Consider the following 12,987-nt stretch of genomic DNA (forward strand, 5'->3'; position numbering starts at 1 on the left):
GAGCTCTGAGGCCCCATCGCTAATACCAACAGAGGCTACAAAATGATAGATGTCTTAGTTTTTTGTGCCGGTATCCTTGCTTGTCCCTGCTCAACAACTCCACCTTGTCTAAGGGATGCATCCTGACCACAGGTGCGTTTCCCCGTGGTCAAGGGCAATTGCAAATTCTTGGCAGGCCTTCTGGTCGTCAGATGAAAGGTCAGAGGCCTGGCACCATGCAACATGGCGAAGGTCACTGCAGCAGCCGAGTCCTGGGGAGGATGGGTAAGCAAATTAATTGTCTCAATTTGTTTTTACTTGTAGGGCTGGGGAATTTTATCTAATTTCTGGTGTGGTGGGGGGAGGGAGGTCACAAGTGTCCAGCAAATGCTGGGGTACAAATAATGGGCAATATATTGTATGTCATCTGGGTATATTTAAAATACAGCTGCCTATATTTGGGCTAATGAAAGAAAGAAAGGAAATAACCTGCGTCAATATAGCACCTGTTACAACATCAGGGCATTTCAATGTGTTTCATAGCCAATGAAGTACTTTGAAATGTTGCTACTCTTTTGTTACAAGGAAACCCATCGGCACAACCAGATCCTATGAACAACATGATAATGACCAGGTAATCTGTTTGAGTGACCAGATAATCTGTTTGAGTGATGTTAGTTGAGGAATACATTTAGGCGAGACCATTGGGGAGAATTCTCCTGCTCGTCTTCAAAATAGTGCTGTGGGATCTTTTACCTCTACCTGAACTGGCAGACAGGGCCTTGGTTCAAAATGATGTCCCATGTTACCTTAGCCAGAAGTGCTGAGTGGAGACAGTGGATCCTGAAGAATTCCACGAGTAACTTAAGCAAAAGTCTTAGACATCTTGTTTCTGCACTGTCATCTCCTTGACTATATAAAAATTTAATTGCTGAACCACATGATTTGTTCTTAACCCCTACTTTTATTTAGTTAATAGTTACATTAACCTTTTTTCCTGTCTTCAGAAGGCTAGTCCTAGACAATGACTCTTTTCTGTTATTTGAAGCTACTAAATTTCCCCTGATTCCCATCTCAATTTTTTTTAATCTCAGGCACAAAGAAGGTTAAAATTGATTAATTTCTACACTTCTCAAAAAAGCACTCCAGGTACATATATAAAGATCAAGTTCAACTTTTATTAAAGAAAAGCTTTCGTAAATCACTTCAGTATACTTCTAACAGTAATTTTCCACCTTGGCTTTATCTTTAGACACCATACAATTACATCCTTCATTTTTAGGGTACTTTCAGGCTTGCAGGCCAGTGCTTGCAGGTCTTCATAACATGGACAGTGATTCAAAAGATTATTGCCTTTGGTATCATTTCTGATTGTCTAGAATTGTGAAATTTACTTCTTGCATAAGATACCAATAGAAAATCGATAAATATTTAATCAAAGGTGAGTAAAACATTGATTGGAGATATGAAGTGAGGTTAAATATGTAAACAGTGAAACCAAAACAGTAATTGATAATTATCATTTAGGATCAATGATACCTTTTGTGATTGGAAGCCACTTAAGTTTAGGATCAGAGAATAAAGTGCCCAAGATTGTTACTTTGAACAATTGGAAGAAGTTCAATGGTTTGGGAATGATAAAGAGTGATTAGATTGGGAGTTATGTTGAGTAATATTAACAGATGGATATTTACTCCATTTGGATCAAACTCTTCTCTCTGCTATTTTAATGCTGCCATGCACTCACTTAAAATAAATGGGCTGTGACCTCACTTAAAATAGTAGATGCAGGAATTTGGCAAGTGCATGTTAAAACTTTGTACAGTAATATGATTTCTAAGTTTACATTACTAGTGAAACCATGTCAAACCTAGCACAATAGCAGCAGGTCTGCCAATTGGCTGTTGGCACTTTTGTAAAGGATTTGTAGTTTGCAATACTCAAGATTAAATGGAGCAAGATATTTCATAAAAGCTAAATGATTGTCAATTGCACAATTATTGGACCATTTCCCCTGAAGTTTTAGGAACATCAACAATCCAATGATATTTTAATTGCCAGGAAACAAAAATGTGACGTACTTTTATTGATCATTTTGATGAATTTTTGCAGTTCAAATATATTAGAATAATGGTTAGATTGGAAACCAGTGGACATCACTGTAGTTCTCGTAACAGTGTCACTCCAATGATAAATCTATCGACATAATCTACTGGCATTGCACAATAATCCGGTGGTAATAGAACATTATTGCACTGTGAATCCAACAGACATTTGTTATAATCTGCAGGATGGAATAGAATCCGAAAGAAACATGCTTTTTATTTTATAAGTGTAGGTAGTGAGGCTTTTCTTGTGTTTATTGTTGACTACTAGAATATCTGCCAAGCTAGCTGGTCAAGGGTTACAGTGCAACCGCTTGTCAAAGCTACATTGAAAAAAAGTCAAGCAATTGAACGACTGGCCCAAAACAACTGAGGCATTTTGATAGTACCTCTACATTGAAGGTGTTGAATATTCAAATTGTGACACTGTAGGCGGCCAAGCCTAGAAATATCAAAGCAAATACAAAAAGAAAGGATCGGAAAGGATGTGGCAATTCAATCATGAATAAGAACTAAAAAAACTAAAGACCCATATTGACATTCTGAAGGACTTGCCTATAATATTATAAAGAGATTTATATTTCCAATAAAATTGAACTCTATGTAGAACAAGACTATTATTTAAATAATAGTCTTGTTTATATTATTTACATCCCTGTATAGAAGTCCAATAAGAAGTAGAAGGTGATCTACTGAACTTGTTTGAAGTGGCCACCAGTGAAACTTGAGACAGTGAGAAGCAGAGAACAATCTTTGTGATTGTGGCAAATATTCAAACTTCTTTTCTAAAAGAAAGCAAAAGTTTCTGAAAAATACATTTCCCAATTTTGGTCCCTTAAGGTTGACACAGCAAAGGAAAAGGACTTAGTGTTTTTTATATAGAAAAGACTTGGAATGGTTTCGTAGCCTTGCTGACTTCAAACGTTAATGTCAAACCGTGTTGATAGGAATTGTGAAGGTCAATATTTCAAACCTTTTACAACAGCAATTCTCGAACTGAAATAAATAGCAAGAGCATACTAGCAAATCCACCCAGTGGCTTGAAGGCACTTGATGTACTCTTGATAGTTGGAGTATTTGTCATCTTGCCAGTTGTTAACAAATTGCTATTCCTTGTCGTTGATGTATATTTCATCGTGCCAGCTGTGGTCATCTTGTCAGCTGTGGTCATCGTGCCAGCTGTGGTCATATTGCCAGCTGTGGTCATCGTGCCAGTTGTGGTCATCTTGCCAGCTGTGGTCATCTTGCCAGCTGTGGTCATATTGCCAGCTGTGGTCATCGTGCCAGCTGTGGTCATCATGCCAGCTGTGGTCATCTTGCCAGCTGTGGTCGTATTGCTATTCATTGGTGTTTGAGCATATGTCATGTTGCCAAGTGTGTCATCCAAAGGATCTGTGTGAAAATCATCATATTTATTAAATTAGCAAAGAATGTGGGACCTTGGGCTTCATAAATTGAGAGTTTGAGTATAAAAGCAGGGAACTTATGCTGAACCTATATAAAGCCCTGGTTAGGTCCCAACTAGAGTATTGGGTCTAGTTCTGGTCAACACACTTTAGGAGGGATGGGAAGATCCTTGAGAGGGTGCAGAGGAGATTTACCAGGATGGTTCCAGGGATGGGGTGTTTTAATTACAAGGGTAGGTTTAGAAATTACATTCGGTAATTTGTTGTAGCTGTTACAGGTTTCTAGCTCTGGGCCTCTAGAATGATTACTGCAGTGTTACAATTATCCTGAATGTCCCATTAGGGTATCAGCCAAGGTTCCTATTTCTGGTTACTTTCTCCCATCTTAAAGGTTCCAAGGTAAAATTCCATAGGTCCTTAAAATTCCCTGGCATCTCATCCAAGTGGGTAACCATTAAGAGAAACATTGATAAATGGAGGGCATGATAGACAATTCTGTTTCATCTGAACACTCTCTAGGCAAATTGAACAATGATAAGGACAAAGGCACCAGGCCAATTGTGCCCTTCATAAACAATTAGCTGGATAGGCGCTCTTGTCAACAGTAGTGCCTCATTGGCTTCCCCAGCTGAGAACAGCTAACTCAAGACAGTCCAGGAAAGGAATCTGTACTCTTTTGGTCCATATGACTCAGTATTCTCATTCTTCTTGAATTCTATGCTTGAAGGCAGGCCTGACCCACAGTGGCACAGCCGCCATCACGGGCAGGGCAAGCGGGCAAGTCTTGAATCCACACCAGCTGGAATGGGGAGAAAACCCCATGCTGTTGGCACCAATCTGATCCGTATCGGCCGTCCAGTCAACTAAGACAACCGGCCCCTCAAAAAGCTGGAGTTGCTGTGGCAACATACACGAATGTTGTAGCCTGGAGCTATGGATAGTGATGGTAGATGCTCTAATTTCTCTTGATCAAATGGCTAACCAGGCATTTCTCCCACTCTTATCACCTGCTGTTTATATGTGTTGGAAGGATTTCCAAGTTGATACTCAACATGGCCACATTATGAACACACCTTCTTTGGCCATCAAGTCCTGGGTGACTTGAACCTGGAGCTTGTAGTTCAGAGGCAGGGAAGCTAAGAGGCAGGGAAGCTACCCACTGTGCTGCAAGGCATCCAACATAGCATTACCACAGGCAAAAAAATTACTGATCAGATTATTGGGGTTATTGATGGAGTTGGGGGGAGGAGGTGGGGTGGTGCTAGAATTCAAATCATTTCCTAAAGTATTCATACCATAAGAAATAATATGGACAAGGGAAAGTCAAAAGATCATTGAAATCAAAATCATAGAAAAACTTTTCATCATAACATAACTATGCATCCATTATTAAACATTAAAATAAATCCTACCTGCTTGGATGGTTTTATTCATGACATATGTCATATTTCCAACCATGATATAGGCTCTGGATGAAAGATGGAGAAAACGAATGTCACATGCCCTTATTTATAATTGCATGTTAAGACGCACCTTAAGTTATACTCAAAATCACCCCAGGCAATTACTCTGCCCACCTGACATGGGCAAATTGGAAGACCCCCAATGCTATTTATACATTAATGGAAATCAAAAGCAACCTGATAAGAGGTTTACTTGCAAATCTAACGTTGCACTTTCCCTCATTTTACTCATTCGTGAGGCCTTTCCCCTGAATAATGAACACGGGCATTATTCTATCTTATATGTTGATCACAAGCTTTCTCACTGCAACAGGGATCTGCGTTTGGTCTAGTTATTTAATTTGACATATAAGAAAGAATTTGCATTTATATAGTGCCTTTTGTGACCACAGGTTTTACAGCCATTGAAGTACATTTGAAGTGTTGTTGGGTGCTTAGAAGATGGGATAGCAAATCATCTGGTATGTTGGAGTGCCCACTCACAACTAAGTTTGCATTTTTTGCTAGCTTTGTGGGGGATGGATGGTGGATGCCATATGTTTGATGGGACAGCTGATCTTTCCTTTTTTATATCCAGTAGCAGTCCTTGCCTGCCCAATGTGAAGTGTTATCAATGGTCAAATCATGTTAACCCAATCAAAGATTGAAGGACATATATTTGCTTAGTAACACTGCAGCCAAACGAATAATTTCTAAAAGATAAATGGGTAACTGTGAAGTGTCCCCTGTGCTTGCCCCTCTACATTGGCACCTGGTTAGGCAACGCCTAATTTTAAAATTCTCAATCTTGTTTGTATATCCCTCCATGACCTCGAAGCTCCCTATCTCTTTAATTTCCTCCAACTGCACAACCCTCTGAGATAACTGTATTCCTTTAATTCTGGCCTCTTAAGCAGCCCCGATTTTAATTTCTCTGCTATTGGTGGCTCTGCTTTAGTTCCAAAACTCTAAGCTTTGGAATTCCACCCCTAAACATCTCCACCCCACTATCTCTCTTTCCTCCTTTAACATGCTCCTTAAATCCAACCTCTTTGACCAAGCTTTTGGCCAGCTGACATAATACCTCCATTATGATTTGTTGTCAAATTCTGCTTCACACTGCTCCTGTGAAGCACCCTGGGCTGCCTCATTATGTTAAAGGCACTATATAAATACAAGTTGTTGTTGGTTTACAGACAGTTCATGATGTGTTTCACAAGGGATGATTTTTTAAAATTCTTTCACGGGATGTGGGTTTCGTTGGCTGGGCCAGCATTTATTGCCCACCAGTAGCTGCCCTTGAGAAGGTGGTGGTGAGCTGCCTTCTTGAACCGCTGCAGTCTATGCAGTGTAGGTACACCCACAGAGCTGTTAGCAAGGGAGTTCCAGGATTTTGACCCTGCAACAGTGAAGGGACAGCTATATGGTGAGTGCCTTGGAGCGGAACTTCCAGTTGGTGGTGTTCCCATCCATCTGCTGCCCTTGTCCTTCTATATGATAGTGGTCGTGGGTTTAGAAGGTGCTGTCGAAGGAGCCTTGAAGAATTCCTACAGTGTATCTTATAGATGGTACACACTGCTGCGACTGTGTTGGTGGTTGAAGGAGTGAATGTTTGTAGATGGGGTGCCAATCAAGCAGGCTGCTTTGTCCTGGACGGTGTCAAGCTTCTTCAGTGTTGTGGGAGTTGCACTCATCCAGGCAAGTGGGGAGTGTTCCATCACATTCCTGACTTGTGCCTCGTAGATGGTGGACAGGCTTTGGGGAGTTAGGGGGTGAGTTACTCGTTGCACAATTCCTAGCCTCTGACCTGCTCTTGTAGCCACAGTATTTACATGGTTAGTCCAGTTCAGTTTCTGGTCAATGGTAACCCCCAGGATGTTGATACTGGGGGATTCAGTGATACTAATGCCATTGAATGTCAAGGGGCGATGGTTGGATTCTCTCTTGTTGGAGATGGTCATTGCTTGACACTTCTGTGTCTTGAATGTTACTTGCCACTTGTCAGCCCGAGCTTGGACATTGTCCTGGTCTTGCTGCATTTTGACATTGACCAACATCCTGCACAATTTTCTTGTCTTTGTTGACAAAACCTGAGGCCCTTTCAGATGCTGTCCCTACTGGAGAAACAGCCTATGTACAGTGCACTAGGTAAAAGCTACAATTCACTGTACAAATTCTACTTAACTCCTTATTTGTTCAGATTGGCTAAGTTGTATTCTCACCAGCCCAGATGTAGGATTCAAAAGAGCAGGACAAGCTGTACTGGTGTTAAAAATGTTACGTTAAATATAGATACAGCATCTGTGACAAATGGTGCAGAGGCTCTTTACTCCTTTGTTTTGCATTCTACATATTACACTTATGCCACCATCAGCTTCAGCGCACTGAATGGACATCAAGGGGAAGAAACTTATAAGAATTTACAATGAGAGCGATGAAGTTCAATCATACCTGAAATTGACCTGCATACCCATGTTTGCAGGTGACTGCCATATTTCAGTGAATGTTAGGTTTTTTGAACCATAAATTCCTGTACAATTCAGGGAATAATCTGTCCAGTTCCCAACGCCCACGTTGTTATAGGAAGCTGAGAGAGCCACCTTAACATTAGTGCCGTTTCCACTAATGGTAACTGGGGAAAAAGCAAACACACTGTATTGTTATTTGCATGGAATGCAACACATGAAAATACGTCAATTTAGCTTTATGGGGCAGCATATAGGAGTAAAGCCATTTTGTTGAAATTTGAAAGGTATATGAACTTAATTTGTATTACGCACCAAAGTATCAGCATCAATGCTACATTGCAATATTTTTGGAATGTGGTTCAAAACTAATTCACTAGCAAAGGAAAAGCAGAATTTTCCCTGCACTTGTGTAAGCTACAGAACTTGATCAGAGACTTCACTGGTAAACAAAATAGCAATGACCAAAAGCTTTGATGTAGCTGATGAAAATACTAACCCATGTTATCTTTTTGGACACTGATTGATCTTCTGATTATTTTCCAGCACTTTTTATGCTTTATTACACTGGTGAGGCATCATGCCTGCTACCAGCAAGACAAACAAAGATCCAAACGTTGACTGTATTCCTCTCCGCAGATGCTGTCAGACCTGCTGAGTTTTTCCAGCTATTTTTGTTTTTGTTTCAGATTTCCAGCACCCGCAGTATTTTGCTTTTATTGTAAAGATGGGTGGCATGTTTGTAATTTTCCAATATGTTCTGGTGAGGGGTAGGGTAAGAGGGCCAGATTATTCTCTGCAGGATGGGTTTGGGCTTTACCCTGCTATAAGTCATTAACTAGGCTGAGTGTAAAAAATAAGGAATAATGTCAATGACAAGCATATTAATTACAGTTGTTAGAGTCTCTTATCTGACTATAAGTCCTGTCAATATGGATTGATCTTTCTTTTGGTTGGATTTTTTTAGCCATATACAGTTTAATATTCAGCTCAGTGATACTGCACTGACTCAAAATGCAGTAGTGTGTAGTGTGGCTTGTGTGAACACACTACTTATTACTAGATGCAAATTTTTTCAATATTTAGTTAAAGGATCCCCATCCAACATTTAAACAGGATCTTCTCTTATCAAGTACTAATGCACCAGTATCTCCAACAATGACAGCTTCTACTTTTACGTCCATGAGTAATACATGGTATAGGTTTGGAGTTTCTTTTTTATTAAGTTTCATGATTTTGATTTTGATCACCAAGGTGAGATATCAATGCTGAGGAATTAAATACTGTCTACTATCAACATCAACCACTTCCAATTTGAAGTCTTCACTCTTGTACAAGAAAATGATTTATTTCAATCTCTGGCAAGTGCTAGCTCCAGTGCAGACTTTCCTATCAGCCACACGTATTCCCTTTGCTGATTCATTGGGTGAGATTGGCACTTCAATGCTAATGTTTTATGGGGTCTGTTCTTACTAGGAACTGGATTGAGGGTGCCCATGCCCAGTTAAACAAGATCCACATAATTATCAGACAAGGTCAACTTTCACCCTATCAACCAGAGCAGAATTCAAACTCAGGACAGAAAAACAAAAAAAAAAATCTTCCATTCAGACATTTTTTTAATATTCTTCAGGTAAAGGCTTCTGCTTTGCCTTTCTCTGTTCCTATTTGAAATGTGGATTGTTGGCACTGAGGAAGAGTGACCAAGTTCGGTGACTATCATTTGCATCGTGCCAATATCATGTACAACCACATTAATGTTTGCCATTTTGGCCCATTGAGCGACAAGCATAAAAACATGACTAACATGATAAAACTGCCAGTCTCTCTGGCCAACGTGTCTTTAGCTAGTGAGAGCATAAAAAAAATTGTATTGATTTAGTAGTGGAGCTGTTGGAGGTTGGGGATAGGCACATTTTTGTAGCACAGATTACAAGAAGTGTCTCTCTATATCTGACCATCACATTGACCTATAGTGTTCAATGCAGTCAGCCAAGTTGGAGCGGCATTCCATTCCCTAATGCCAGTGTCCTTCACCTGGAGCACAAACTTAACATTTGTCCTAAAAGATATAAATTAGTGGAATCTCCACTGAGAGATAGAAGTTACAGATTAGGTGTATGTGTAGATGTAGGTGTGGCAATGGGCTGATAGGAATATTCCAAAACTAACATAGAATTCCAAGGCCAGATATAAATGAAGAGCTCTTCTTTCCTTTAACAATCCCCATCTGCAGCACCCTGTCTAATATTTCTGTTCCTTACATCAGTCAGTTATTCAGGATAATTTGCAAATTAGTGTGGAGATGTGGCAACGTTTTGTCAACTGTTCTGCCTCTCAGAGACTGTTCACCCCCAGCTCAATCCATATCAGTCATCATGTAATTTTCTTTAAAATGCCTGTTCTTGGATCCTTCAGCCTCTCCAATTAAGGCTCCCATTCCTCTCAAAAGAGTTTCAGATGGAACATTTATATTAAACACTGTAAATTTATTTTTTAAATCTATTACAAATAATTTTAGTCTCCACCCCAAACACAGCATCAAGTGCACCTTGGTCAAGATAATAGTGACATCCTGGGCGATTGAAAGATCGGCCGGGATTTTCTGACCCGCCGTGGAGGGACCTGCTGTGGGGGATTCAGCAGCCCAGCCAAAAGTCCATTGAATTGCGGTGGGACCACACAATCCCGGCAGTGGGCGGGGCTGGAAAATCCCATCTATCCTGTTCAAAAGCCCCTTATTAATCTCAACACTTCCATAGCCTGCAAGGTGACAACCATGCTGTTGTAATCCAGCACTTAAGTTTCCTGATCTCATTCCAGGGCGGTGTGATCCTATGGTTCTATTCTCTATAACATCAATGCAGCCAACACATGCCCTCCTCCTTGTGCCCACCATCACTTCTAATGCCCTCCCCACAAGGGTTGCGTCGATCAATCAGCTTGATCAAAGAGGTGGGTTTTAAAGAAGGGGTTGTAACTCTTTAGGGAGGAAATTCCAGAGAATAGGATCTAGGCAGATGAAGGCATAATTATCAATTCCACCTCTGTAATATTGTCTGTTTCCAGCCCTAGTATTTGTCCTCATTATCATTTTAACCTTTAACAGCGTCGCTGTTGGAATCCTATCCTGCACCATGGGTCTGTTCACATCACCCTTGTTCTTGCTGAACCCCATTGTTCCCCATTTCCAAATCACTGATTTCAAAATCCTTGTTTACAAATTCCTCCAGGCTCTCATTCCACATGACTTGTACCCTCAGCTCTTCCAACTTCCATGCTCTGTATTATTTCTTCCCCATACCTTTCTTTCCAACATTAGTGGCAGAGAATTCCACCACTTATTCCAAAGACTCTGGAATTCCCCTTGAACGCCTTTCTAACTTGCCACATCTCTGCATCTCGGGAAGCCTTAAGCCCGATCTCTGTAATCTTGTCCTCAGCCACCTCCCTTAACTGTTTCCTTCCTTTTGCTGAGGTAATTCCCCAAGCAAAAGTTAAGACTAGAGGCACAGTCTAAATGCGAGTTGTTGTTCCAGACTGGCGTGTGGCGTCAGACTTATTAGGAAGTTGGCTAAGACTGAAAAATCTCACTTCACCACAGCTGCCAGAAGAGGAGACTTACATTCCAGTTTGAAAACAATTCAAACTCAAATTTCCTGAGGGGTCCATTTTCCAACCCAAAGCTCCACCCATTGTTTCAAAGGGAGAAGAACGAAAGTAGGGACATTATGTTCCCAATAACGTCTACACAGGGTAGGCTAATTTGACAAATTTGGAAATTCGTCTTACCCCTTTTCTTTTCTAAAGGTATTTTCTCCAAATGACCATTAGTCATGTGTGAACCTGAAGTATTGGCTGTTTTTTTTGAGTCCATCAACTAAGCATTTGGTCACCTGTCTTTATGCCTCCTTTCCTGCGGTCTCAATTTCGGACTGATAGTGCACCTGTGAAACACTTTGGAGGCATGTCTAAAATGCTATATAAATGCAATTTGTTGTTGTTGCAGACAGTGTTATAGCTGATGGTTGAGCTTGTCACCCCTGTTACTATCCAGCAGGAGTCACTGGATAGCTGACTGCAGGCTGTGGCGGGAGCCTCATCCACAGCCAAAACCTGTGGTGTTAAAAATCGCAGATTGATGGGAATAAAGCACAGAATGGAACTGCTGCATTTTAACCTCTTTCCCGTTCCTTTCCTAGCTTCGGGGGGGGTAGTGAAAATTCCCTCACCTATTTCACACTGCTCTCTTTCAGGACACTGGAGAGTGGATGCCGTATGTTTTATAAAAAAAATACATCATCTGCCCTTTTTAAATTCTTCCGTAAAGTGCAGACTTTTTATTAAGCACATATTTAGTTTACTAATTTCAATTTTAAACAATCCGTTTGCTTTCTGCAAACTACATTTATTACAAAGTGACTGCAAAAGTCCAATTAGTGTCTTATGATATATCTATCTTTGAAAGGACTCATACAGAAGTGTATTCTATATATCATCATGCTAAGCTGCTACTTGTTCCAGAGCCTCTCACTTTATTTCTGTGCAGCTGCCAAACAGGAATTGTTGCAATGCGCACCACACCTGAACAAATAACACAGGCAATGTGTTATTTAACACGAATTGATTCAGGTAGCCTGCTCTGAAGTCAATCAAAAACATGGATTGTTTAAACTCAGATTTCTATAACACATTGAAATAATTCCTTAAACACAGAGAAACAACAACTTCTATACATCCATGCTGGAAGATTCCCTCTCTGCACTAGGTGTGGGAAATTCATAAACTGCTATTTAAAAAAAAAAAATTGTGTTTGTGAGTTCACTAAACCTCTTGCAGAACAGGTACAAATTCTTGGCTCCGAGAGTGAAATGGCCATTGCACCTCACAGCTCACAAACAAAGTAGGGTGAAAGCAAACCAAAATAATCTTTAAAAAAAAGCTAGATTCAATCATCTGAGTGGTTTCTATGGAATGGAAAGCATACTTATTAATTCAAATTTAAAAGTTTTATAGGAAGTTCAAAAATGTTTTAAGAATGATTGAACCCAAAGAAGAAATTATTGTGAAGATCAACAACTTACCTTCGTATCTTTGATTTGGTTTGTAGTATTTTGGGGAAACTGTTAATTTGAATGAGCCTCTAGAGTTAGCATTTTCTAGCATGCACAGCTGCCCTGGTGAGGCAGATGCTACGCACTGAAGAAACAGGCAAAGGAGTAGCGCTGGTATAACTGAAGCCATTTCTCTCTCTGCTGGAAGTTCCTCTGAATTGCTTAGGAGATGAAGTATCAGCAGTAGCTACTTTAGTTCTGATGATTCTTGAATATCAGGTGCAGTGTTTAAAACACCAGGAGGACAGGAGGCACCTCCCCACAGGATATGCAAATGCAGATAATTTGAATATTGATGACACGACGTAATGACATTTTCCCAGCACTGAGACCACCTTTTTGAACAATCTTTCTTGTTTACTGAAACTAGCCCCACTTCTTTCACACATTTTGGACAAACTAGGATAGATTTTGACTTTGCCCAGATGTGTTAAATGGTTGATAACACGTTAGGCCATTTGATTTCTCTCTTGAGT

At 40.3% G+C, this 12,987-nt stretch overlaps 1 protein-coding gene across 1 annotated transcript; it reads right to left on the reverse strand.

Annotated features, from left to right (window-relative positions):
• Positions 1 to 1,143: 1,143 nt before the first annotated feature.
• On the reverse strand, positions 1,144 to 12,728 carry LOC144669515 (uncharacterized). The gene is made up of 4 exons (XM_078531986.1): positions 12,482 to 12,728; positions 7,384 to 7,564; positions 4,903 to 4,958; positions 1,144 to 3,476 (listed from the first exon to the last, which is right to left on the reverse strand). Exons 1-4 carry the CDS (start codon positions 12,639 to 12,641, stop codon positions 3,061 to 3,063), a joined length of 813 nt encoding a protein of 270 aa, XP_078388112.1. The 5' UTR covers positions 12,642 to 12,728; the 3' UTR covers positions 1,144 to 3,060.
• Between the last annotated feature and the right edge of the window lie 259 nt (positions 12,729 to 12,987).

This window comes from Cetorhinus maximus, chromosome 2, assembly GCF_964194155.1.
Source record: "Cetorhinus maximus chromosome 2, sCetMax3.hap1.1, whole genome shotgun sequence".
In the NCBI taxonomy this organism is placed as follows: domain Eukaryota; kingdom Metazoa; phylum Chordata; class Chondrichthyes; order Lamniformes; family Cetorhinidae; genus Cetorhinus; species Cetorhinus maximus.